Genomic DNA, 27,769 nt, shown 5'->3' with positions numbered 1-27,769 from the left:
AAGCAAGGCACATGCTTGGCTCAACACAGTGGGATGGAAGGACATGTTTGTAACCTAGGACACTGCCTGATTACGCTAAGCGAGCAGCATCGACAACTGGCACGATTGTACGGAAGATTGAGCATGTCAGATAAGAGTGCCATGGAGTTGGTCGCAGACTGCCATGGGGTGACGGACGTAAACCTGATCACAGCCTTGGGATTTTGCAGCATGACGAGTTCGATAGAATCGCTCGAGCGCTTGGAGCGTGCCCATGAGCTAGTGACATCCCTCAGCGTGGAAATATTCCCTGGAGCATTACAGACGGAGCAAAAGATTGGAGGCTGGCGAGAAGCCCTGGAGAATGAAATGAATCTGAAGGATAGTGAAGCCTATCACAGACCTACTGGTTCAAAATATATGGTGGGTTCAAGCTCAGCGCCGTATTGTAATAGCAAGTATCCTACGCACATGGTGGTGATGGATGCGAGGACGCAACAAGTGTTGGTTGACCAACTTTTCTCTGTGCCAAAGTGCGTGAGGTTGGCCAGAATGTCAGAGAGGTCATATGACTTGTTGGCAAAGATCTTTCGGGCAGTCCCGAAGAGATCCGAAGGCGAGTTGCAAGACGTTGTGGGTGAAGAGTTCATGAGACTGAACGAAGGCAACGTGAGTGAGTTCCAGAAACAGAAAGCGAGTGGAGCGTTACCCACTGAATTCCCCACCATAGAAGAGAAAGACGATTTACATAGAATCCTGATGGAAGTGGAACCGTTGCTGGGAGCCTCAGGGTATCGGACCCGAAGGAACATAGTGAGAACCCATGGGGAGTATCCTTGCCACTGCTTGGCGCAGACGTTGTGGTACCCTAAACGCGGGAATCTGATCCTAGTCTGGGACGTGGAGGAGTTGTACTCCACGGGGTTGCCCGATCAGAATCAACAAGTATCAATCGTGGTGGTTAGCGCCATGCTAGCAGTGAGATGGTTGGAGGCTAATGCAGACACAAGTGAACAGGAGACGGCCGTGCCGACTCCTGAACAGTTGAGCAACGTTAAAATGAGTCGTGAATTGGATCTTTTCAGAACCACCTGCAAGGTTCTGAGAATACCTAAAGCCATTGAAAGAATATGGTCAAGGCAAAGATTGATGCCTTGGTTCCGTGCAGTGATGACATCTTGGATGTATAAACGCGCGAAGCGTCACATGTCAAGGAATACGGAAGCCTATCAATCTTTCCAGCTAGACATAGGACCAGGAGCCTATAAACGAGCATTCTTGACGCACAGAAACGCGGTCACCACAGCGGTGAAGCGGGTAGCTGGAACGCCTTGTGTTACTGAAGATGAGAAGAAAGAGGTCTTAAGAGCTGACCTAGAACGAAACGTGAGCCTGTGTCTTCACAGCAGCTTTTGCAGGAACCGGGAGCAGAAGGTGAATGTGGACTTGCTACCTTGTTGCAAACCGAGGCTGTTGGGACAGGAGGGTTGGGGCACGGCCCGCAACTCTCTGGACATGTTAGAGAAAGTCCTGGAAGACAGTGACGCTGAACATCAGGATGGAGAAATGATGGAGTGAAGATGACCAAAGAAGAGAAGAGAAGGAGAGAAAAACTTGATTGTATTTGTGTGCTAAAACTTAAACCAATCAACCAAGTTTTGATTATTGAACTTGTTAAACTTTTTGTTTTGATTTAGTTTGGTCAGACCAAACTTTGAAAATTGTTGCAATTGTTAAAATTGTTGAAATTGTTGATTTTAGTTACTACTATCTATGTATGTATATAAGGAGCATAGGTGAGTATATTTACCTATTTATTCCCGACTGAAGTTTTTAACCTGTGTAAGACACAAATTCACTGTGTGGCGACATGGTAAGTTTGAGTAAATTCGCTCGAGAAGGGTGGGTAAATCAATAACTTTCCTAGCCACAGAGTTTCTTAGTTTTAATATTGAAAGGACCGCATAAATGACTAATTATACTTGGTGAGTGAAGTTAAGTTAATTTTAACGGGTGCGTGGCCGTGCCACGTCCCACTTTTTAATCACAAAGAGCGAAAAGAAGTTTTATAACAAGACGACGTAAGTAGTCAGAAAAGAAATTTTATCTAGGACACTCCTCATGGTGCAAATTTTGTGAAAATGTTGAAAGGCAGTGAGATGTAGTACGATGCCATTTGTGAACACGTAGTGAGTTGAAGTGGAGTAGATAAATTTCATTTTCTTATGCAATTTGTAAGATTGGTTACAGAAAAATGGATACCTACTTGACGATAACCCGGTGTTGTGCGATCAATAGGGACATTGATGGAGACTTGTCCGGGGAGTATGTGCCATTCTGCCGGATGACACAGCACAACCTTCCCGCGACAGAAAAAAGAGTGACTAAAGGCCTTATGAACAGAAAAGTGTTGCGACGGAGGGTCAGAATGTTCTAGAATTTTTATTTTTAAAATTTCGATCGGAAGAAGAACATTTCTGAGAAATAGAAAAAAGACGGCCATTTTGAATAGAAAAGACGAAAATCAGAACCACGATATAGATTGTGAAGAACAGTTGTATCAGAGACAGAAAAACACGGAGCCTCTTATCGTGGCAAAAACACACGATAAGGACCTTAGCGACAGATATTTGTGGAGACGGAGGCTTCAGTGGGGGGAAGAGAAATACCACGGAACCCTCCCGGGACACGAAATATAGGAGATAAGAGTGTTATCTCAAGAAAATCACGGGAGCGGAGGCTTGGTCCCCCAGAGACTGTTATATGTGAAGGGACTGTGAAAACTGACTATAACAGCTGCTGTAATGTCCTAGATCTTAATAAACACCGTTATTATTTGATATTTCAGAGCATGAGTAGATAGAAAAGGGAAAGGGTCAATCCATCTCCAATGGATTTAATATAAAACTGTCACACAAAAACATAATAAAATAGGTTGTTCGAGCCGTGTTTTTAATGACAATCACGTAGTCTGAGGATCCGAGACTCAGCTATGTGGTTGTGTTCGCATGCAAACGAAAGCTGATCAAAAGTCGTTTGACTGATGGCCTAAAAATGGTAACTTTTTACTTTGCCCTAAACAGACCAGAAAATCAACTGGCAAGGTCGAGACGGTGAAAAACGAGTAGAATTAAGGTAGCTGACGCCTGCCAGTCGTTGATAGGTACTTTTTCTACGCTCCGTCGCTGTGTGATATTTGGGCGAATGTTACACTCCGTCGATATGTATCTTCCGGGCGAATGTTACATACATGTTTTTATGGCCCTCCTGGGTGTTATTCTTTTTTAACATCATAACCGGCAGAACCGTTAACGAGCACTCCACGCCGAGCGGATGTTCACATTAACACCCTTAATAGGCCTAGTCTGCCGGGGCGGAAGGTTAGTTTGGAACGCGGAAGCCTTCCGGATTACCGTGAATAGCTTTTTAAACTAGTTAAGACCGAAAATTCACGAATCAGGAAGGGTGGGGTGATCGGCCATTCCCTAGTTCCCAGAGAGGTTTGTGACCAAAAACACTTAAAGATATATATAAAACCAAACAAAGAGTAGTATAGTACCCAAGAAAAACAAAAAACATTAAAAATAACCGAAAAAACTAAAAACAGTAAAAAAAAAAAGTAAAAAATCAGTAGAAACGACGACGAGCAACAGCAGTCATATGAACAAGTATTGACGAACCTGCGTGTCTTAGAGTGGCTGAATGAAACGACCTCGGATCCTGAGGAGACCAGCGTCACGATTCAAGACGTAGATCGTGAAAGCATGAAATACATCAAGACCGAACGAGATGATCCTTCCTGGGCTGCCCAGGAAGGACGATTACTCATTCCAGCTTCTAATCTCGACTTGATACCCGGTCGTCTTAGGACTTAGTTTTGTTCTCCGTCGATATGTATCTTCCGGGCGAATGTTACATTACTCCCAGGTATTTGACATAAGTTTTGGTCCAAATTGATGACGTTTTGGTCCAAAGTAACTGCAAATTTCCCCCCCTGGTTTCGCGAATGTTTTCTGCTAAGTATGATAAGTTCCGTTTTTTTTAGTATTCAGTTGTAATGAAAGCCTCGAGAATTAAATGATAATTTTTGACAATTGTTTGGCAACTTCTGTAATGCAAAATCTGCGTTATGAAATGCAACATCTGCGTTATGAAAGGTAGAGCAGTTTATTGGAAAATGAAACTCTTTGGAAAATGAAACTCAATGATCTCAATGAAACTCTTTTATCATTAAAAAATACTTCAGCAATAATATTACTTGACTGAAAAATGTTCTAGAACCTAGAATGCTTCAAAGCGATGTCTTGAAAACCGATGAAGATTGTAACAAAGAATGCGTTAGCAAGAATGGGCTCTCATCGGATTCTGGGTTTCCAGAATCTGATCACAATGAAACTAAGTTTGCACCGGAAGCCGCCGCCTCTGATGACGGCTCTTGGCCCTGTCCACGATGTACTTATCTAAATTATTCCAAGTCAAGCAGATGTTCGATGTGCAACTGTCAATTGGCACCTGAGGATGATAATCTCGGAAACACATTAAGCTCCCACGAGCCGGTACTGATTGATGAGCAGCCCGAAAGGAACGAGCTGGAGAGTAGGAACGACTCACCTCTGCCCTCGTCAAGCGCTGCACTGAATAACTTTCAATCCCTTATAGAAAAAGATACTACTGTGAGTCGAGAACAGCATAATCACAGTGATTCGATTGCATGCAAAAGTTATGATAAAGAAGAGGCGCATAATACAGAACTGATTGAATCGGTTGCTAATTTTGCAGACTCTAAAGGTATCTGCTCTTCGGCCAGTGACGAAAATGAAGCAAACCAAGTTCCACATATCATTTTGAGTTCTAACCAAAAATGGTCCTGCCCTCGATGTACTTTTTACAACTGGCCCAAGAGCAAAGTTTGCGTTGTATGTCGAGCACCGCCAAATTGGACGAGTAAGAAAAGAAATCCTAGCGATGGAAACAACAGCGACTCTTTCTCTAAATCAAGGTCCCCGGAGATAGTTTCAAGCGATGATGGTAGTGGCGGATCTACGATATCACTCAGCGACACTAATTCAAAACAGGCTAAGAAAGGTTTGAAACAGAAATGGCACTGCATTTGTTGCTCAAATGAGAATTCTTGGAAATCACAGAAGTGCGCTGCTTGTGGAAAGAAAAAAGTTTTGTCGATTCCTGACGAGCAGCTTGGCAGAGATGTACAAAAACAATCTCCACCTGTCACCGTGAATAGAAAATCCGGCAATAAGGCTAACAGCTCTAGGAGTAGAGAAGCTGTGTTTACGATAGAAGAGAGAATGAAACGATTAAATATACGCAAGAAAAGTCCTGTGGACTCGAAACGGAAAGGTTTCTCAGGGACAGCAATGGACCAATCTGCTAAAGATATTTGCGCATTTTCTTATCAGAAATACTTTCAGAGCAATAACCGTTTCTCCATTAGCAAACTTGACTGGATGTTTTTGCAAGCTTGTTGGGCTGTTTCAGCGGGTGCGATCGAGCCCGTGGAAGCTTACATCATTGCAGGTGGTGACAAGAAAAGGATACTAACTTCTTGTGAAGCAAATATTCTAGATCTTCCAGGAGTTGTCGAACGGTTCAATCTTATGATGATCGCCTTACTGTTCAAGCGAACCCGTATTATTGAAATGCTGATGTCACAAGAAAAGCTTTCAAGCTTCAGCGCGCCAAGCAAGTATCCAGCATGTGTTGTCTCTGCAGACCTTACGAACAATATTTTGCGGACTATTGCCAATAATTTTGCTACAAAAAGTGCAGGATTCAGGTGTTATTTTCTTCAGGACAACGTCCAGACATATGGGTTACCAGCAGGTAATAGATATTGTTTTGCGTTATCTTGACATCATAGTGAAACAAGGATACCCTGTTCCTTTTTAAGTAGCACAGAATACTCCGGCCGTATTCATTAAAAAAAAACAATATAATTTTTCATTTTCCTGGCGTTTCTTTTTTGTGCGAATAGAGCTATAGGAATGCCTACAATTTTAATGACTCAAGCATAATCGACTAAAATTGTCTTCGACTAATAAAAGCAAGGATAACTGGTTACTGTGCAAGTAGCACAAAATGTTCGGACCATACTCCTAAAAGAACAACGAAAAAGTTCTTTCAAAATAGAGTTGTTTCTTTCGGCGTGGTGTGAGCTGAACGAAGAAGCTGAACAACAATTAGAGGTTAAGCGTATTTGACAAACATAATAATTTAAGCGAGTTGAAAAACAGTTTTTAAAGAAAAATGACCAGAAAAACGAAAATTTTTTTTCAAAAAGGCGCTTAAAAAACTAACATTACTCGATTAAAACTAAGTTTTTACGTGTTAAATTAAGCTAATGTAAGCTTTTAAGCCAACTGGTTGAACCACGACTGAAAGAGCTTTAATATGATTTATCACTCAACTCTCTGAGATAATTATTTGTGGTAGCTGATTTTGCGCGGGAAACAAATAGAAAGGAAAGAAAGAACTAAAACACCCGAATGCAAAGTTCCTCCCGATTTCTCAAATGGTCGGAACAAAAAGTGAAAAAATGTGCTTTAGAAAAGTTGTGATAAAAACTTTTTCTAATTTTTTTAAATTTGTTTTTGACTTTTGAACTTTGCGATATGATAGGGTGTTGCAACCGGGTACTAGACATTTTCGCATGAATAACTTTGTTAACATGAATCATGTCATCTGTACTCTTCTAATGGTACCTTGTTTCATAGTTAATTCAATTTTCTTAGCGTTCCCGGCCCTTTTAACCTGGAGGTAGCAAATATGCCTGCGGCGCAAAATTGTTGTCTGCTTATCTTTTGTTGCTTTTTCAACTCTGTTGGCTATGTTTTAAGTTCAGATCATTTAAAAATCTGTTGAAATGAGTTTATAGAAAATTTGTTTGGATCAAAGTGTAATATCTTGAAAATGGTTCAGGGGTGAGGATATTCCCCTGGTTCTAAGTTTCGAAGTTTCAGCCATTCAGAAAGGAGTATTTCTTTCGAGTAGCGTTAAGCAATTTAAACCTCGTCGAATAGTTGGGTGGAGGCTTTTTAATGGGTGTTTATAGGCAAAATTTGTGTATATATTCAACTTGCTCCGTTTTGGAATTATTCACATTTTGATTGTGTATGCGAGTTAAAACTTGGCCTCCATTTGAATTAAATTCGTGTAACTCTCGTCTGCATTGTTCAGAAATTCACAATCTGCCGAGAATAATTCAGAAGCAGCTGATGAATGAGATAGTTGACCAGTCTGTGAAGCGGGAACTGGAAATAGAGAATAGTGTCATAAATTGGAACAGAGAAGTGGCCGTGAAGCTGAAGAGCAAGTTGCGACCCCTTTGGAACCGAACTGCCGGTGACTGTCTTCTGGACGCAGTTCTCCAAGCCACGTGGGGTGTGTTCGACACTCAGAATCTGTTAAGGAAGGCTCTAGCGGATAATCTCAAAGCGACTCCAGTGCCTCCGTCTGTTATGACTGCAAGTCAATCCAACTCCTCATCAATGGCCCATCAAAACTCGCTTCCATCTGCTGGTGCTATGGCCACGAACATGACTCACAATATGGAGAACTTCCCTAGTCAATTTCAGAATAGCAGGTGAGTAAGGAAACAGGGAACTGTCTTTGCCAAAGTTACGACCCCTGAACTTAATCACGAGTTGACTTCCTATTTGCCATATCGTTTGACCGTTTTTTGGAAACTTTTTCCTTTGTCGAAACCTGCCCTGCCAAAGCTAATGTTAAAGTTTCAATAGGAAAATAGGTCAAAAGAATTTTTACTGCATAAGCAGTCTTAATTTCTTGTAGAAAACTAAATTTGGTTTAAGCAAAGTGCATTTTTTGAAAGTTATACTATTTTTCGGAGAGTTTTGTTGAAAATCTGAAATAAATGATTCAATGTAAAAAAAACAGGTGATGGGAAATTTCTCTGCTTAGCAGCTAAGCAAGCCCAACTGAGTGTTTTATAACAAACAATTTTTTTGTTGGCTTAGTTACCCATTCATAAGCTTTATTAAAATGCTTGTTCAGCATTGACTATTTTCGATCAATTTTCTAACAAATTGATAGAGTTATGAAATTTTTGATAGTTTTCGTCTTTTTTAAATTGCGAGAGCAATTTATTTGCTGTAAATAAATAAACTAGGTTTATTTGCCGTAAATCTGTGGTTACAAATCTAGAAGTTGAAGTTGCTTCTTTTGTAAACCATAACTTCCAGACGCTTTTCCACTTGGTCTAGAGGTAACAGTTGCCTTTTCACCATGGATTTTGAGTCCCAATCCGATCTAGAGTTTTTCTATTTAAATGAAATTGAAAGTTATTTCCGGGACAAATTGAATATTTTGCTCATATTATTTTGTCTGCTTGTATTTTTCGGCTTAGTTGCCATATCGCGGATTTTTTTTCGAGCCGTAGTTATTTTTTTCTACTTGCAAGTGTTGTTGATATACTCCTGTTGTATGTAAATCTTATAACCCTTACTTAGTTTTCATTCCTTATTTTCTTTTTTTTTCGCTAAGAAGATTTATTCAGTCTAAATGATTTCGGCTTATGTTTTATCGGCTCAGTCAATTTATTTTGTGTCTGTCGAAGGGCAAAAACCGATTGTTGTCTTTCGTGGCAGCTTAATTTTCAAAGCATAGAATTTTGTATGGCTCAATCTATTATTATAACTGACAGTCGTCCTGTTATTTTGTCAATACACAACTTGGGTTTTAAATAATTTTAATTTATTTTTTCGATTAAATTTGTTATTTCGGCTTATGTTTTTATCGGTTTGGTCAAGTAATTTTTTGTAATTTCCACTAAAATTGATAATTATTATTTTTTGTAATTCAGGACAATTGTGGTATATTTTGTTTTGATTTAGTTTATATTTAGGCTTTTTTCATTTCAGTTATTTCCGTCTCATATTTGTCAGCTTGCAATGCTGTGCTTGCATTGTATCGTAAGTGATGAGAAGCTCCGATACGCCTCTGTGTCTCAAACAATTTTCGCCTTAGTGGCTTTCGTCTGATTCTTCTGTAGGCTAGCTTGCCTATTATATTTGTGATGTATCCGAAATGGCGCGAAGCTCCGGTTTGCCTATGTTAGACATAGCAACCTTTTGAGAAAACGTTGTTCCAAATGATTCTAGGTCCCTGTATCAGAGATGGCGAGAGCAAGAGATGCGCAATGCAGCAGATGCTGGCTTCTCTCTAGACGCCAAACAGCTGGAAGAGGAGTGGCACACTCTGGTTCGGATAGCCGCACAGCCGGGACAACCTCTGGAGCAGCTGCACATATTCGTGCTCGCTCACATTCTGAGAAGACCCATCATCGTGTATGGAGTGAAGATGGTCAAGTCATTCCGAGGCGAGGAGATATCCCCCGCCAAGTGAGTTCGCTCCTTCCTAATAACATCCGCCAGTTGACTGAAAAGAAAAATGATCTGTACCATTTCAATGCTTTCGTTCTTTCAAAGAAGTTTTAGCATTTGTTTGTAGGAGCTGCAATGGTCTGAGCTAAATAGTATATAAGCGTTAATCATTGGTCGGTCTGTTGTGCTTGTAGACCGATTTCTTAGTATCTCCGAAGATATGAGTAGAAAATGATACTGAAGTACAATTGGAGTTAAATTTTATCAGGTTCGAGGGTGTATATTTGCCGCTACTGTGGGAGCCTTCGTTCTGCAATCGCAATCCCATCTGTCTCAGCTACACACCTGGACATTTCTCTGCCCTCGTCACCTTAGAAAGTTCAAATGATGCCCAGTGCCACGGTAATACTAAATTTAAAAACTAGAAACGGGTAGCGGTGGTAAAGTGGTTACGTCTCCGCCTCTCAATCGAAAGGTCGGATGTTCGAGGCCCACCATAATCCGTGCTGGTTGCTTGAGGGCGAAGCAACATTACCCAGCCTAGAAAAATAGCCAAAAAAATTGCATGTAGTTTTTAAAACGGGCACAACAGCGGCTCGCCGTGACGAGCTGTACAGCTCTTGTGTTGGTCCTTTCCCCCGTGGATAAATGGTCTTAATGAAACTTGAACGTCAAAAAAGCTGTTGCTGCTTTGTTCTTGACTCTTATGTTCTCATACATTCCCAAGTGCTACAAAATTTCAGAATACCTGAGAAAAAAAAGAAAAGTTTTGTCCGAGTATCAAAGTTGGTTGGAGTTAGTTTTTTTCACATAAAAATCTTCTATCACAAAAAAAAACGTTCGAAGAGGTCGAGTGTTATAATCAAAGCCTTCTTAGTCATCATTAGAGCTGTATAAAAGTTTTTAAGCTTTTCAATAATGTAAGAGAAGGTGCGATCAACTGTTTGCTTGTCGTGAGTTGTGGTCGTCTTATGGTCCAATTTTACAAGTAGTGATCAGCTAAGTCTCTGATTAGAGTAATGAACGTTTTGAGTACTCTAATATAGTTCTTGGGGATTTTTTTTCCAGAAAAAGTCTTAAAATTGCTTCAAGCAAACTCCAGTATCCAAATGCAAAAGTGTTAAGGTCACGAAAAACGAGATCGACTTCTAATTTCGGAAATGAAAATTAGTCATTAGATTACCCATTGAAATAAAAATTTTACCTATTGATCCAATTTTCTCAAGTTGGGTTAATTTGATCAAAAAAGCGTCAAACCAGGGGGTGGATTTAGGGGCGTCCGCCAAAAGAAACAAATATTGGGAATTTTGAGTAACAAAGAACGATGATTACCCACATTTTTCAGAGGTTTTTGCGTTTCAGTGTGTGGAAGCAGTGGCACGATCACCAATGACTCAAATTCCCCTCAACATCGCTGTGCGAATGGCACCCCTTCCCATCCCCACTCTCATCCGCACCCGGCACAGCCGCCGCAGAAGTTCGAGAGTCCGAACTACTACCTGCCCCTGGTGGACTCGGACTTCGCTCAGTTGCCAGTACACTTCCTCCTCAACTCAGAGGTAAGCATTATCTTCTATTCGCTCACGTTTTTCAATTGAATCAGTGAGCTAGTCATCATTTTAAGAGTCGATGAATATAGTGAAGACTCGTTTAAACGACTTGATGATTTTTTGTTCAGGTAGTCTTAGTTTATTCACGCTCAAATTTGATTTTTCGCGGTTTAACTTGTGATTTTTTTTAAGTTCAGTGCATTTCCTTTGTTAAAAGGAAGGCAAACTCCACTATCGAACAGCAAAAGTTAAAAGGTCACGAAAAACGTGATCAACTTCTAGTTTTGAAAATGCAAAAATTGAATTAATTTCTCAAATTGAGTTAATTTTATCTAAAAAGTGTCAATCATACATTCTCTTAAAATTCAAAGATTTTTAAAGTCATATATTTTTTGTTTTGAAATTGTGAGTAATGTTTTACTTGCGTTCCTTGACTCTTTTCCAACTGCCTGTTAGCTATGTTCATTAACTTCAATGAATGAAGTATCGCGGTTTGACTTATGATTCCTATTCATGTTCAATTCAAACTCATACTGGTTGTTGACTCAGCTTTCTAGACTTAGGTTGGTTTTATGAAAAAACTGTCTATCATAAGAGATAAATTTTTTCTTCAAAAGTTTGAAAGTTTTAAAAAAACTTAATCTATATTTTTTTCGGTTTTGTTCAGTCATTGACTCTGTTGTGCTACTTTCTGTTGCTTATGTTATCAAGATATTGAAAACATAAAAAGCGTTCAATTGCTTTCTAATTTTTTGCAATGATCTGCGATTGGTTCTGACGCGCAAAATTGAAAACTCAATCCAATTCATTTCTGAAAATGTGTTGTGTGTTTTTTTTGCAGGCTGGCCAGGAAGACATTCTGTTGAACCAGATGCTGGACTGCATAGTCACCCCTGGAGGGATTCTGGTGGCACGCTTTCTGGCTAACTGCTCAAACGGGGGAATTGGCGGCGGAGTAGGAGGAGGAGGAGGTGCAGCAACCAACCCTCCTACTCATACTTCTTGCACTCCCCCCCTCGCACACCCCGCCCCTCCTTCAACCACCCACCCCTTAGTACAAACGATGAATAATTTGTGGCTGGACAGGTACAGGGTGCTGGCGAGTACGATGAACCAGTCGGAAGACGAGAGTGGCGACGAACTCATCGACGACAACAGACGCAGCCGAGCACTTCTAACAACCACCATTCAGTGATTTCCTACTACCCGCGGTCAATTGACATCCCGTTTACGTCAGAAAGACTAGTCAAAACTAAATCACCCAAACTCAAAGCTCCTCAGAGCTTCAATATTAGTACTTTATAGTGTAAACTCCCGAAAAAACTTTGCCTAATTTTTGTTCAAAAGCATTCACTTCTCACTCACGAAATTTCAAATTTCACCAAAATTATGCGAAATAATGAGTTTTTCATTTTTCTTCGATATTCTGATATTTTTGTTTGATACAAAACTTCTCGTCAGATCAGAGTTGTCAATGCGATTTCATTCTGTGAATTTTTTAGTTGTATAAAGGAAATGGTTAGAAGTGGTGCCCGTAGATACTAGTCTCTAAATTTATGTCATTTTGAGTAAATATTTATTCAGGATACTAGTAGTCAAAGTTCACATAATAACCGTAACTTATTCACATCATCAACAGTGAACAAAGTCATGTACATGAACAATGCTTACTTAATTTAGCCCCAAGGTCAGGATTCTTTTAAAGAGTAATACATCCGCCTATTTTTGCCGAGTTGTGATATTATAGGTATTTTGACGAAATGACAAAACTATGACCATATTTACGTAGAAAGGTTATAAGTGCATTTGATACAAATGATTATCAATGTGTATTACGTGTACTGACTGAGAGTTAAGTTAATAGTTGTGATATGTGAACAGAATTTACGTGACAAAATTAAAATTTGACTAATGTTCAAATATTCTGTTACCTAGATGTTCATGCGTTCACTGTTGATTTTGCATTTCTTCAACATTAATATGCAGATTGTTTTTCATGGCTTTTTGATGTTCTACCGTGGCGATGATAAATTGGATGAAGTTTATACGATGTATCCCGGATTAATTGCGCCATCATGATTTTATTAGGCACTGCATTGCATATCTCATCACTATATCTATATACTCCTCGGAAAAGCCCCGAGGTTTAGCAAAATACTCTCCTCCTTGACAATACTTATTGATAAATTAGCAGTTAGTAGACAGATGTTTCTAGACTAGATATACTTTAACTATAGAATATAATACACTACTCTAATTACATTTCCAAATACTAAGCTTTGTGCAATAAGAAATAAATGCGTTTCATTTGTTCACTGTTCTATTTTACTCGAAACTGCAGATGAAAATAACTCTTCTTTGATTAGTTTTTCTGCTACGTCAAGTAATGTCATGTAGTTTGGAACATAGAAAAGATATTTGAAATGAAATTACTGCGAGTTACGGTACGAATCAGGTTTTAGAGGGCAGTTATTAAAGTTCAATGAACGTGGTGAAGACACTTGTACATCTCATTTTCAGTTTTTTTTTCGTGAAAAGTGATTTTGCCTGTAAGTACTTTTTATAGGATTAAAAAAATTACCTGTTGATCCAGTTCACACGCTTGCGATTAGTTATTTTTTTGCGTAAAAAACTAAGTCTAACAGAAACTGTATTTCAAATTAGTGTTTTCCTCAATCAATACATATTTTGAACATAGCTGCATTTTAAATACCCGTTCTAAACGAAAATTTTTAAATGCTGATTTTAATTATGCCCAATCAGGTTAAGTATAATTCTGTTTTTTTTTTTTCATTTTTGTTCCGACCACTTGCAGACTGGGAAAGAACTATGGCATAAGGTCCACAGCATGGCTAATGCTGACTATGTCAAATAAATATGGTAGGTGGTCAAATGTGGTATCATATTAAAGAACTCTTAGCCATGATTCGGATTACTAAGAACAAGAATTAATTGTCGAGAAAAACAGGTCTGAACATTTTTGATTTTCAGACTTGCTTGCACGAATTCGATGTGAGGATGACCACTACTATTTCAATACTTAAACTTAAACGTCACTTAAGCGATGTTTTCGTGCAATTTACACAGCGAACGGTTATTGTTGTTGTTCCGACCATCGAAATTGTGGAGGACCTTTGTATTCGGGTGTGTTTTAGTTTTTTTCTCGCAAGATCAGGTAAAAGCAATTTCCAGAATTGGTTATGATATATATATTAAAGCCCTTTCAGTCGTGATTTGAACAACTTTTTTTTTAATACTATAGTAGATATTAGATGCAAAGTTTTTCTGTATTTTTTAACGGACAAGAAATAATGAGGCTACACATAGAAAATTAACTGAAAAATTCGAATTGGCCTTAAAACAAAACTTACAGAGTGGTAAGTTTTTTAATACTTGCGCTTTTTAATACTTGCGAAAGCAAGTGTCCTCTTATCGAGAAGTATTCTTTTTCGGGTAACAGGTTTTCTTACAAATCAGTATCAAATTGAGCTTGCTTTTTAAAACATTTTAACTTTCAGTGTACTTCCTTATTGTTCTAATGGTAAAACGGCTAGATCGAGATCCAGCCGGAAATTTGTGTTTTTATATGCATGAAAATTGATTTGTCAAACTTTCGTTTGGCTGCTCATGTTTTGTCACCTTAGCTGCCAGATCGGTATTTTTTCTAGTCCAAGCAACTTTCATTGCATTTGGAAGTTTGTTTAATTTTTCCTACAAATTGTACATTCACTAACACTAAAAAAATTCAACCTTCTTATGGTGCCAGGCCGCTTAGATTTTGAAGTTTAATCCCTCTGTGGTCACTTTGTGTTCCCTTCACATCCTCTTTATTTAAATCCAACTGTTTTAGAAGCCAAGAAAAGTTCATAATTTTTTCAAAGAATAACTTGAGTTTTGATTTTTTGTTTCACTTTTGACAACTGTCTGTTTGATAATTGGCAACTATCTGTTGAATACTCTGATATGGAAATAATTATGAAAGTTAACTTAGTGCTGATTTAAATTATCCGGACAAAACAAACAAAATTTGAAATTTCAAACACTTTTTTCCCAAAGTTGGTTAAAATAAGACAAAAAGTGAGAAGAACAAAAATTGCATAGATTTTCACCAGAATTAATATGGTGCAATTTTTTCACCAAAATTTTCAATCAAGATTTTATCCCAAAATGGGTCATTTTGGCTTTTTTTAAATAATCAAGAATTACGCTAAAACTACTTTGTTAATAGATGAAAATTATATCACCAGAAGCCTCTAACACATCCCAACAAAATTCTAGACGGATTGAATCTCCAAAAGCTTGCTCAAACTGTTTAAAAATTGTTTTTAAGCTAAGGTTCTGTAAAAGAGAAAATATTTTTGCTTGTGTCATGAAATGAGATTTTTACTATATAAACCCATAACCTTAGCTTAAAAACAAATTTTAATTAACTTGCGCAAACTTTTAGAGATACAACCCGTCTAGAACTTTGTTGGGATGTGTAAGAGGCTCCTTGTGATATAATTGTTTCATCTATTAACTAGGTAGTTTCTGCGTAATTCTTGATTATAAAAAAGCCGAAAAGACCCATTTTTGGGGTAAAATTTTGGTTGAGAATTTGGTGAAAAAATTGCTCCATATTAATTCTGGTGAAATTGTAAGCAACTTTTGTTCTCTTCACTTTTTGTTTAATCTTAACCAAATTTAGCAAAAACGGGTTTGAAGGTTCAAATGATGTTCGTTTTGTCCGGTTAATTTAAATCAGCACTGTAATAATTTTCTTCAACTGATCTTTTTGACTCCAAAATAAAACTTTTCAAAGAAAAACTGAACTATTGTACTATTTCCAATACATATTCTTCTGAGACGTGGCAAATGCGAATAATTGCTGTCCTCCGTTGGTGAGACCAATCTAGTCTTCATATCGCTCGTCTTCAAACTCACGTGGCATCATTTTCAGCACTTTTCCCGTTATATTAAAAAACGGCATCTGATAATAGCCTCTCGGTTTATAATGCGGAATAGAACGAGTTCTCTGCAGTGGAATCGAACTAGACGGTTTGTGAATCGAATGCGATACCGATGCTGCCACGCCACCAGCAGCGGTTCGATTCTCAGCCTCCTCCAACCCCCCGCTGTTCTTGTTCGCGTCTGATTGGCTGTTGTTGATGTTACTCACAGCTGCTATTTCGTCTTGTCGGAAGTATATTTGTCCGTTTATGATTGTGGCGCCTCCGTTTTTGTTTCGTCTCAGTCGGTCGTAGAATGCACTCATGTCATTGGCCAGTAGATTATACATTTCGATGTCTTTCCGGTGCAACTTGACTGTTCTGCAGTTGTGCTCTTCTCTGTAGTGTTTGATATAGTTTGAGTTGTCTCGCAAGTGTGCAAACTTGTAAGGCTTGGGAGTTTCGCGTCTGTTTTTCATCAGAAAAGCAGTGCCTGTCAAAAAGAAAAAGACAAATTTATTTTTCATCTCTAATTTATTACCGCAGCCATCATTCTGCTCGGAAAAAAAATAGAACCAACGTCTGAGTTATTCAATTTTCACCAAAGTATATGCTATAAACTCCTTTGAGATCTATGCAATTTCTTTCGCTTATTTTTTCTAGGCTCCGGGGATCGTCGCTTATTCACTTTCAAAGAGCCCCCCCCCCCCACCCCACGGATTTGTTCAAAGAGAAGATCTCACATAATCATCCTAAGGGCTCAGGTAGTAACCCATTATAGCCTCGCCACATTCATACTTTCAAAATGTATTTTCCCTCTATTTGCACAAAAGCCCAAACAAAAGTCCAAAAACGAATTTCGTCATAAATTTTTTTAAATAAATACTCTATAATGTTTAATAACCGTGACTTTCTCCCGAGTTTGTCGCTGACATGGGTTGTGCGTGACCAAACTGCACGTGACTGGCGGCACTTTCGCTCACGTGCTGGTTGAGCAGCTGCTGTTTTCTCAGAAAGAAGGCGGCGGGTGGGAGCCACTGGCAGAATCCCTCCTCGAACTTGAGACTCTGCATCAGCTGCAGTTCGTCCGCCTCATCCGAACTAGAATTGAGCTCGGAACATACGACGGCTACTCGTTTTTCACAATCAGCAGTTCGTGGCATTTCCCCTCAATCCAAAACTTAATTATGTTATCGTAATTATGTTAACGTAATTATGTTATCGAACTATAATATTGATTTCGGTAACACTATTCCCCAGTCAAAAAGAATTGTTGCGTTATTATCTTGCGTTTTATGGGAAAATTTTAAGGGATTAAGTTGAAAAATTGGGTACATAAGATGTCACAGGCAAATTATTTAAATAAAAGGAATGCTTGAAATGCAGTTTAGCGTTTTGAATGTGCTGGATTGATTATTTTTGTATTACGGAAAACTCTTTTGTTCTGGTTTGGATTTAGCAGGTGGTTATGTTATAACGCGTGTCATAAAGTATAATGTTGATACAAATAAATCTCGATTACCAATTCACTAATGAAGATTTTTTTTTATAAGAAAGGGATGCAAATTTTTTACATTACTTTCAAAATATGTTCAAAATTTTCAAAACATTTTCAAAATACATTCTTAACCCAAAGCAAAAGTATTTTAAATGGTTGGTTCATAGTTTTTATAAACTATTGTCAGTTTTTTGATTTTCCAGCATCATATTTTGGGAGTACACTTCGAACATCAGCTGCTTCTGTAGCTTTCTGCTTTGACTGCAGATATCAGAAACTGAAATAGAAATGAGACTTGGTTGAATCCAGCTTCGCATAAAATCTTATTTGCCTATTATAGAAGCTAATGGTTAATGAAGAAGAAGACTTATTGGTTCCACAAATCGATGCAAGTCAAAAAGTTTGGGGTATTTTTGGTTATACCAACCCCTAAATGATGAAAAATGAAAAATCTTGTAACAAAATTGGATCGATATCACTAGGAAATGCAAGATATTAAAATAAGACTGGCCAAAACGAAGCATTTCTATTTGATGCAGCCTCTAACTAGCTTTCTTCCCAATTTTTTCTGCCAATAGAAGCTATTTAAATTTCTTAAAAAGGATGCCAAAATGCAGTTTTTTATTATTTATTTTGCATTTTTTCAGCGTGATTTGGAGCTCGGGATATAAGTTCCTGCTTTTCTGAGTAAAATCAGCCCAATTTTGTAATAAAAGTTTTCATTTACATTTTTCATCATTTAAGGGGGGGCATAACCAAAATGACCCAAAGTTTGTAAAGTTTGTATCAATTTGTGACAAACTTTACCTCTGATTGGCGTTGAAATTTATTAATCCTCAAACAAAACGTGCAACGTGCAAAAAAGCAGAAAACTCACTTTGGTTGTTATTGCCATTCAAGCACTCTTCAAACTGCTGGTATGAGAAGGGCATCTGATCAAATCTGCGCTGGATTTCAGAATCAGCCAAATCTAAGCGACAATTTTTTATCAGATAACAACGACGATAACCACGATCATTTTTTTTGTAATATGGGACATGGTCTCGATTATAATCAGGGGCGGATTTAGGGGGATTCGGATGCCCCTCCCCCCTAGGGATTCGACCTTCTAACTAACCAAAGGGTGCCCCTTTGGTATTAGTTTATGAAATGCATTTTAGGCCAACCAATTCTTAAAATTTTCAAAAAAGCGCCAATAATTACTAATTTTGATGGGGAGAGCAGAGCACCAAAAAAACGTTGCTTGACCTGTTTTTTCAAAAAAATTTGTCGACCTAAGATTTGGTTGACTAAAACAAGTCGACAAAGTTTTCAAAAAATGTTTGAAAAACCGCTCCCACCCCTAGTGAAAATCCTAGATCCGCCCCTGCAAGTTCATGAGTTGAGCTCATCTAAAGTTTTGGTTGATTTAATTTTGCATTAAAGTGAAACTAAACTACTTTCATTTTTATTTCTAAAGCAAGAAAGTGGGCTCTTCAAACGCTTCCGAAAAAAAGAATCCGCTCAAAAAAATTGATCTGTTACCTCTGTCGTTAGTTCGAGGGTCCTGCTGCGAGCAAGAAGTAATCATTGCAATTAAAAGCAACAAATTAAGTTTTTTGTCCACTTTCATTTCATCATGTCCGAGCTGCAGCTTTTAATTGGTCAATGCGATCTTCCCTCGTCTGCTCGTGTAATAATTGAATTGTAGTAAAAGTTCACAAACGCTAAAATAAAAGGTTTGAAAAACTGGGTAACCGAAGGCAAGATGAATTAATGAATTAAATTAGCATACATTACTTAGTACCTTTAACGGCTAATCATGTTTTACCAAAAAGTGTAAAGTGTGCGCTTTTCTGGGTGTCAGATCGCACAAGGGCAGATCCAGGGGCGGATCTACGATTTTCTCAAGGGGGCGGATTTTCAAAAAGTTATCGAAAATTTTGTCGACCTTTTTTTTAGGTCGACCAAAGTGAAATTCCGAGCTCTCCCAAAGCATTAAAAAGACCTCCCTGTTTTGGTCAAATTTTCAGGGCCGCAGGCAACATTTTGAAAAACAGGCCCAAAAAGGCGTTTTTAGGCACTTTTTGGAAAATGTTGACCAAAAAATCGCGGTTTTTTTTGGCGCGAGCTCCCCCCTCAAAATTAGTATATAATACCAACGCCCACCCCCCTAAATCCGCCCCTGGGTGGATCTATATTTTTAACCAGGTGAAGAGCTTTGAGTTTCAAGAGAAAATCGGAAACTTCGTCAATCTTTATGACCATTTTAGGTCATAGATTAGCTCTAAATAGGGGCCCGCTGATTGGTCAAGGTGGAATTCCGGAAGATTTGGTTTTTGAGCCTGCAGGATTTTTTTGAAATGTCATTTTTTGGGTATTTTGCAAGGTCTTCGTGCGCAATAAGTGTTGAAAATTGAAGCAAAAATTATAAGATGATACAATTTCAATTAGTGTTCACACATTTCGCCAAGGTGCTGGACATCAAGCTGACGGGACTTCAAGCCGAATCGTAAAATTAGGGACTTCAAGCCGAATAGTTGCTTATAAAGTCGTGAAATATGATTAATTTGAAAACTTTTTTGAAGAATTTCTGAATTTCATGATCTTTCTTTACTAGTTATTGGCAGTTTCAAAAAATTTAAGCCTCCAAATGATGTTTCGGAAAGTTGAAAAGTAAAATATGGTTGAATGCATTTTTCATGTTGATAATTTTTGCATTTCAAAAACCGGCTGATGCTATTAACGGATACCAATCAGAAGTGGCGCATTGTCATGAATAACGCTTATTATGGACTAAACATGCCTAAATTTTTGAGAAGCAACGTTTTACAGATAAAAAAATAGTGATTTGAGGTGCTTAAAAGTTTAAATTTTGGCCTGAAGTCCCTTCGGCTTGAAGTCCCGTCGGCTTGTCGTCCTAGAACCATTTCGCCCCTCACACGTTTCGCCCCTCATAAATTATTGGCACATTTCGCCCCTAAAATGTACATTAAGAAAGCGGCGTTAATTAACTGTGTAATAAGTAAGGGCGAAACGTGCGAGAAAGAAATGTGTGAAACAATCAAAGGGGAAATGTGTGAGGGGCGAAATGTGCCACTAGATTTAAGAAGGGCGAAATGTGTGTGGGGATTTCAATTGCCACTAGCAAAAAAAAATATTATCTAAAAAGTTATCGTCGCCTTTTGCGTCGAAAATTGAATAAAAAACTACGCAATATTTTGATTGACGGATTAACTCGCCTCTTGCGTTACGCGTTAAAAGAAAATTGAAAAACTTGCGCGCTTGAATTACCCTTCATTGGGTAAATTTACAATTTTAAGGAAAATTTTTTTTTTAGTGACAAGCCATATCACAAATGAAGCATCAAGTTAAATTTTTTTTAGCTCAGGCTATCATTATCTTAGTTAATGCAAAATTCGAAAACTTTTTGAAAGAGCACATCGAACACAATTATTCTGTCTTTTTTTCGGAACAAAAAGTATAAAAATTTGGAAGCATTTTAACAAAAAACTAGAAAAATTCTCACCTTTAAATGAATTTGTTCAATGGAGGGTTTTCTTTTTATATCAGCCAACCTCGTTATTTACAGAGCTCGTTTACCGTTGGTTAAGCGCGTAAACTCGTTTTGACTTATTCGAATTATGGGAGTTGAGAAAATTCTATCCGTATAAGAGACATAAAAGGGATATTAAAAATTAGGAATCGGGGTAGACCAGCCAGAAACAAATAAACAAACAGGGGTGACACAGTCTGATGTTACTATCAAGGGAGCTGATGATGATGAAAGATAGCGATGTATGAAAACAAATTTTGGGAATATTTGGAAAATAATCTAATCGCTTTTTGTTTATTTTTTTTGTGTACTTTCCTCTATAGTGTCTGTGGCGGGATAAATCAATAATACTTGCAGTATGACTGTAGTTGTGTCGATTTATCTTTCATTTTTGGTTCTCAATCTGGCTTATTTCTCCCAGCAGCCTGTATAGAATAGTACTGCACCCCTGACATTTGTTCAACCATGTGACATTAGTCCGATGTGTTTGTGTGCATGGTATGTTGGTGACATTGCATCTATTAAGGCTACATAAAACTGTTTTCTTTCTTCAAGAATACCTTATGCATTATTTATGCACTTCATTTTACTCCCCAATGCTGTCATCAATCATTAGAGAAATTTCTCTTTTTTATTAATGTCTTCGTGCGCGACGAGAAAACAATTGAGTAGAAACGTTAAGTAAATCAGTTTTTCTTCTAAAATTTTTTTTCATGTGTAAACTCCCAAGAGTGTCGTTTCTAATCTGAATAAAACAAATTGATGCTCGGAGAAAAAATTAGAGGGAAAATTTTGACCTCGAAGGAAATTAAATTATAGCATTTAAAATTATCAAAGTTAAAAGACAAGTTCGAAGGAAAAAATTACAGTTATCATCATCATCATCATCACATATGTTATTTCGACACCAATTTCTTGAATTCAAAGGTGTTTGAGTTTAATTAAAAACCAGTTTTGTCGTAAGAATAATCAGTCGCTCCGCTAAAGATGAGTTCGTTTCTGTCGATAGCCGTACCCACTCTAAAATGAGCTGGGATTTGAACAGAAAATGTTCTTTGAAGATGGTTAAAAATCGGACCCGCTCTAAAATGATAAGTTAGGTTTGATTTCGATTTTTTTAAATACCAATTGTAAAAGGGAGGTATTTGTTGCCTGGTACATTATTACGATAATGCTAAGCCGTTGAATAAACCTTATTTAAAGATCGATTTTTGTCACGGATTGTAGGGGATAAGTTTTTAGATCCGGAGAATATTTGCCAGCAGCCAGCAGCTTGAGAACAGTGTGCTGTCCGAGACTTCTAATATCAAATACCTTGGAAAACAGGTCGAAAATCGGGTCAATTTTGAAAGGCTTTTGGATTATGTTTGCTTTATAATAATTAAATGCAGTGTTTTGCTGTTTAACAAAAGACTCTGTGTCTTAAAGGCTGTATTCGTCAAAAATTTTAATTGATGCGCAAAACCAAAAGCTTCGGTTTGACTATTTGCTCGGCGCTCGAACTCAAAATGCTATTTGAAAAAAAATTGTGATGCATTCAGGCAGGGGCGGATGCAATTTTTGAAAGAAAAAATAGGTCAAAAAAGCCGTTTTTTGGCACTTTTTGAAAAATTTTGACAAAGTTAGTATATATTGGCGCCAAAGGCGCCTTTAGAAAAATTTTAGGGTCGGTCGGCAAAAATGGATTTCCTAAAAAGTACCAAAGGGTCGGCAGGGGGTCGAATCCCTGAGAAAAGGCGTCCGCCCCACCACCGCCCCCCCCCCCCTAAATCCGCCCCTGCATACAGGTATTTGAAAAACTTGTTTCTAAACTTACGAATTTAATCACAATTCTAACATCATGCATGCATTGGAAATGGAATTTTTTTTGAGGTACTCATTAGAAAAATTTATCCAAAGTATTAAAGCAACTTCGCGGATAGACTCTCTTTGAAATATAAAAATTGAATATTTGAAAGCCGGCTTCGATAAGAATCTGCAGGCAAATTTGTGCCTTACAGGAAAACAATACCGCAAGTCTTGCTGCCGTTGCGGCAAAATGGTTCCAAAGAAATCTAGAATTTCATGAAGTTGAACTATCTAATACCAGATTTATTAAACCAAATAACTGAGAATTGATTAATTATGTATCTGAATAATAAATAACCTTTTTTTCTCAACAATTCGAGTGATGTTTTGGTTTTAGTTTATGTTTCGCTCATAATATGTAGGATATAGCTACTTTTTCCTAAAAAAGGATTATTTTTTTTTCAAGGCTAAAATTTTCTTACTTTTGTTTTTTGTTCAACCTTTGATGACATCGCAGTCTGTCACACTTTTTGCTCACTAGTTTTTTCTGACCGCTATAAACCATCAATGTTTTTTAAAATTTTTCCTTTTCAGATGTTTTGCACATTTTATGCATCATCAGGATTTAATTTTCCAGAATTTTGAAACCATGTGTTTTTTTTTCATTCCGCAGAATCGGTTACAGCAACCTATCATCGGATTTGCTCTAGTGATTTTTCATATTAAAACCTTTTTAGTCGTGATTGGTAAAATACTTTCTCAGTGTCGAGAAAAAAAAATTGTTTGCAGCTTATAGTATTTAGTATAATTTCAGCTTATAGTATTTAGTATAAGAGTTTTAAAAAAAAGGTTGCAATACTTATATTAGAATCATCATAAGCCCATAATACGAGTCTTAAAATCTAGTTTAGCCGAGAAATTTGGTTATAATTTAAAAAAAAAGAAGTTTTCTAATATTAAGCGCTGTTTTGGGAACAAAATTGAAGAAATCAAAACAAAGTTGACAAAAATGGGCCTATCTTATTTGTTCTTTGAATAAATATGCTGTCAAACTTACCTAAAATATTATTACAGCAAAATTCTAGACCTTCGTTTAGATTCCATCATCACACCACCAACAAAAAAAGACGCAATCTACCAATGACGCAATTTAAACATGATTTTCTTACAATGATCGGGACATTCCGTGCTACTTGCACTTCAACTTGTTATCAGTATTGCTTTTTGTTTTATGCTCGCTTATCTTCCATCACAATAAATTTAACTTATTTCAACTGATCAGACTTGAGTTAAGATTTTTAGGGGAAAGCTTAGGTTGTTGTACCGTTATCGGGAAAACTCATTTGCGCCCCGATAATAATACTCTGCTTTTTTAATCTCAAAAGTTTTCCATGATAATTTTTTCACTCTGGATGGTTTCTTGTAATTTTATTTTTCTCTGCTGAGAAGGTATTACTAGAAAAACAATTTCCAAACTAATTTATCCAAAGTATTTAGTATGAAAGCAAATTTCAAAATTAACAAAAAAATTGTAACTTGCACAGCAACAGGCTAACACTGTTCCATTTTGTCTGTAATTTGCTGGTCTACCATCACTCTGAATATAACCTATTTCAACTGAATAGATGGATTTGCGATTTTAATAGCAATGCTGAGGCTGCCGTACCGCCTTCCGAAAACCACAACCGCGCCGTTATTGATACCGTTGTATTTTTTAACCCAACTTTTTCGCAAAATTATTTCTTATGTCTTTGGTCATTCTTTCAGTTTGTTCTCTAATTTATTTTTTTTTGCTTCAAATAAACTATTGTTGACAAAACTGTCAAACTAATTGGTTTTTCTAATTTTTTTTTACTGTTTATGCATTTTAGTTTTTTGTTGGTAAGCTCCAGTTCTGTGGACTGCTATTTTAATTTTTACTCCTCTAATTTCAGTCATTGTTGCGGCAAAACTGAGCATATCGGCCAAATATAATAAAATGAAATTGAAAATTCTTGTTTATTTTGATATACTGTCACAAAAATAGCTGCCCATACAATTTTTTGGCTTAAGCTATGGAGAAGAATAAACTACGGGCGAAGATTAAAAAATACATACGCTTCAGTTGCTAAAGGCAATTTTTTCGAAACATGCAAGTGTATGTTTGAAATTAATGAAATCTGATTTATTCAGATGCGTCTACCTTTCTCCATATATTCAGGTTATACAATATGTTTCATGTTTAAGCTTTCAAAAATTACGAAGCTTAGCAGATTAAAGCAGTGTTGCTTTTTGCTCTTCCTAATAAGATTTGAGCGCAAATCACGGCAGCGCATGACAGGGCAGTCGAAAGCAAATCGAGAAGCGGCAAGGTGGGGCAGGGCGCGAAACGGCTGGATAGCGCAGCGCAAGGCAGGTAGGCATAGAAGCGGCAGAATGAGGCAGCGCAAGGAAGGGCGAGAATAAGAAAGGCCCAGGCAGCGCAGAGCAAGTTAGGGCGAATATAGGTGAGTGCAAGGTTAGGGCCTCGTTACTTGAGTGCAAGGCAGGGCGAAGATGAGTGAGAAAGGGCAACGCAAGGTAGGGAGTGCCAGGCATGGTACGACGCGAAGGGCAAGGCAGCGCAAGGCTAAACAGGAGAGCAAAAGGCAAGGTGGGGCAGCGCGGGCAGGTCGACGAGCGGCAATGCAGGATAGGGCAGAGCAAGTCCGGGCAGGGCAACGTAAAGCCAGGCAGGGCAAGGCGAGAAGTTACATGGCAAGACAGGGCGAGAAGGTGGAAGGCATAGGTTGGGCGAAGAGAGCAATGCAGGGCAGCGCACGACAGCGCCAATAAGGACAAGGTCCAGGGCAAAGCCAGACAAGGTAGGGTGAAAAGGGGGCAAAGCCAAGATAGGGCAGCGCAATGCAGGTCATCGCGAATAGGGACAAGGCATGGTAGGGCAGCGCAAGGCAAGACAGCTGAAAGCAAGACAGCACAAAGAGGGTCGGATTAGCGGATGGCCAGGCAAAGTATAGTTAATCAAGGTTGGGCAACGAGGAAGACAGCAAGGCAGGACAAGGCGATGAGGTGAAAACCAAAATAGGGCAGGAGAAAGCAGGTCACTACGGGAAGGGGCAAGGCAGGGTACATCAGCTCAACACAAGGTCGTGCAGCGCAAAGCCAGACCAGTTAGGGCGTAAAAGGGCCAGGCCAAAAAAGGCAGCGGATTGAAGGACACTGCGAGGAGCCGTAAGGCACAGTAGAGCAGTGCAAAACAGGAGAACGCAAGGCAAGACAGCAAGGAGAACGGTAACGCAGCACAGTGCAAAGTTGTGTTCTATCCAGCCATTCAATCTTACTGCCGGCTAACCGTCCAATCAATCATTCATTCCTCCAATAATCTTCCCAACATTCCATGAAACCAGCTATCCATCAAACCAGTCATTCATCTATCTAAGCATTCATTCAGCCAGCCGGCTGTAGAAGCTACCATTCACTAGTTTGCCCGTCCATCCGTCAAGCCTTCTGTTTGTCTGGCCTTCCCTTAATCATTCAATCACCTAGCCAGCAAGATTTAAAACCAACCATCAAACCATCTATTTATTTGTTGTTCCAGCTGTCCGTCCTGCCATTTCTCCATTCAATTATCCATAAATCTATCTAGCTATCAATCCGCAGCCAACCACCCAATTTTCTATCTGTAAAATAACCTTTCATCCATTCTTCCAGCCTTAATCATCCTTCCAGCGATCCAACAACCTAGCAATAAATCATTCGTTCATTGATCCAGCATACAAAAAAAAACAAGCAATCTATCCAACTTACCATACCTTAAATCACCTTTTTCTTTAGCCAAATTTCTATTCAACTATTTATCATTCAAGCCATCTATCATTTATCCATCCCATCCAATAAGCCAACCATCACGCCCTATATTCATCTAGCCATCCGTCGTCCATCAATCAATGCCGACTTCTAACCCTTCAAGTATCCCTCCTTCCGACAATCTATCAAGCTATCCATCTATTCAAGTATCCAAACATTCATACATCCAGCCATATTTTTCAAGCCTTTCATCCATTGAGCCGTCTTTCCAAGCACCCTTTTGCTATGCTATCCATTCAACCGGCCATCCTTTCAGCCATCTATCCATCATTCAGGTATCCATCGAGTCAACGCCGACATCAATTTTCAGGAGTAGCGTCAGCTGCAAAGAGCCGCTAGTTAAATTTAAAACGAAGCATAATCAAAGCAAAAATTGTCTTTGTAAACTAAATGAAATATGGAGGTGCAGTCTTATCATAACTAAACTCTAATTTCTTCCATTATAATTTACCATACGTTGCTTTTTTTAAATTAATCATAGAAACTTATTCTAAATTTTGATCAGCGTTCAATTGTAAGTATAAATATCACCCGAGTTAATTTTTTAAACCTTTTATCATCTTTTAAAAAATTACTGATTTTTTTTCGAAAAAGAGTTCTTCGCGTATTTTTCATTGTATTTTTCGACCAAGTAAAGTTTTTTTTTGTTTTATTGTTTTTATCTCGATTCGGTAGTTTTGTTCAAATTTTTAATAAATGGGTCTTTATTGGTTTTTAGTTTCCATAAGGGAACCATTGCACGGTGTTTTTTTTCGAAAATACGATCAAGATTAAACAAATATCGCAGGATCGCCGCTGAGCAAAGGCCCGAGGAGTGGGGAGAATGGGAAGGGAAGATCCGGATAAATCGTGACAAGCAGTGGTTATAGTCTTTTTCCTTGGTGAGTGTCGCGTGGGCTTAAGTGCTAATGGCCTGCAGTGGAGGTAAAATGACAGCAATAGTGTTGCCACCCCGATTTCTAAACTGGATTCTAAAACAAAAACTGCCATGATAGACTGTTTAAAACACCTAAATAAAGTACATACAATTTTCCATTGAACTAAATTTTGACAAAATGCCCTAAGGGTGAAGGTTTGGCGTGCCGGAGAATGGCGTGTTTTCGGATCAAATGTGCATGCGTTTCAACTTAAGCTCTTGAGATATGGTTTGAGCCAAGCAAAAAAAAAGAGGATAAGAAGGCTTCAGAGAAGCTAGCAATGGCAAAGTAGGCAGTGAGAAGAGATATTCATGAGAATGGTGTTCCTCAATCGTATACTATTTAAACCAGGAAGAGAGGTGCAAGGCT

General features: G+C 38.2%; 3 protein-coding genes and 1 long non-coding RNA gene across 4 annotated transcripts in view; 1 reads left to right on the top strand and 3 right to left on the bottom strand.

Moving 5' to 3' along the window:
- Positions 1-27,769, bottom strand: part of LOC134842522 (SRSF protein kinase 3-like) — a 261,300-nt gene that overhangs the window by 50,338 nt on the left and 183,193 nt on the right. The gene's annotated exons all lie outside the window — the stretch shown is intronic.
- Positions 4,261-13,250, top strand: LOC134842350 (ubiquitin thioesterase zranb1-B-like). Its single transcript, XM_063858638.1, has 6 exons — positions 4,261-5,820; positions 7,174-7,579; positions 9,117-9,356; positions 9,607-9,740; positions 10,701-10,897; positions 11,730-13,250. Exons 1-6 carry the CDS (start codon positions 4,266-4,268, stop codon positions 12,081-12,083), a joined length of 2,886 nt encoding a protein of 961 aa, XP_063714708.1. The 5' UTR covers positions 4,261-4,265; the 3' UTR covers positions 12,084-13,250.
- LOC134842752 (uncharacterized) lies at positions 15,723-17,232 on the bottom strand. The gene is made up of 2 exons (XM_063859230.1): positions 16,721-17,232; positions 15,723-16,309 (listed from the first exon to the last, which is right to left on the bottom strand). Exons 1-2 carry the CDS (start codon positions 16,977-16,979, stop codon positions 15,780-15,782), a joined length of 789 nt encoding a protein of 262 aa, XP_063715300.1. The 5' UTR covers positions 16,980-17,232; the 3' UTR covers positions 15,723-15,779.
- LOC134842717 (uncharacterized) lies at positions 17,421-21,378 on the bottom strand. The gene is made up of 4 exons (XR_010162537.1): positions 20,823-21,378; positions 18,839-19,020; positions 18,192-18,284; positions 17,421-17,591 (listed from the first exon to the last, which is right to left on the bottom strand). It is a non-coding gene; the product is annotated as an uncharacterized LOC134842717 (long non-coding RNA).

This window comes from Symsagittifera roscoffensis, chromosome 3 (genome assembly GCF_963678635.1).
Source record: "Symsagittifera roscoffensis chromosome 3, txSymRosc1.1, whole genome shotgun sequence".
Taxonomy (NCBI): domain Eukaryota; kingdom Metazoa; phylum Xenacoelomorpha; order Acoela; family Convolutidae; genus Symsagittifera; species Symsagittifera roscoffensis.
This window is presented reverse-complemented; position numbering and strand designations above follow the sequence as displayed.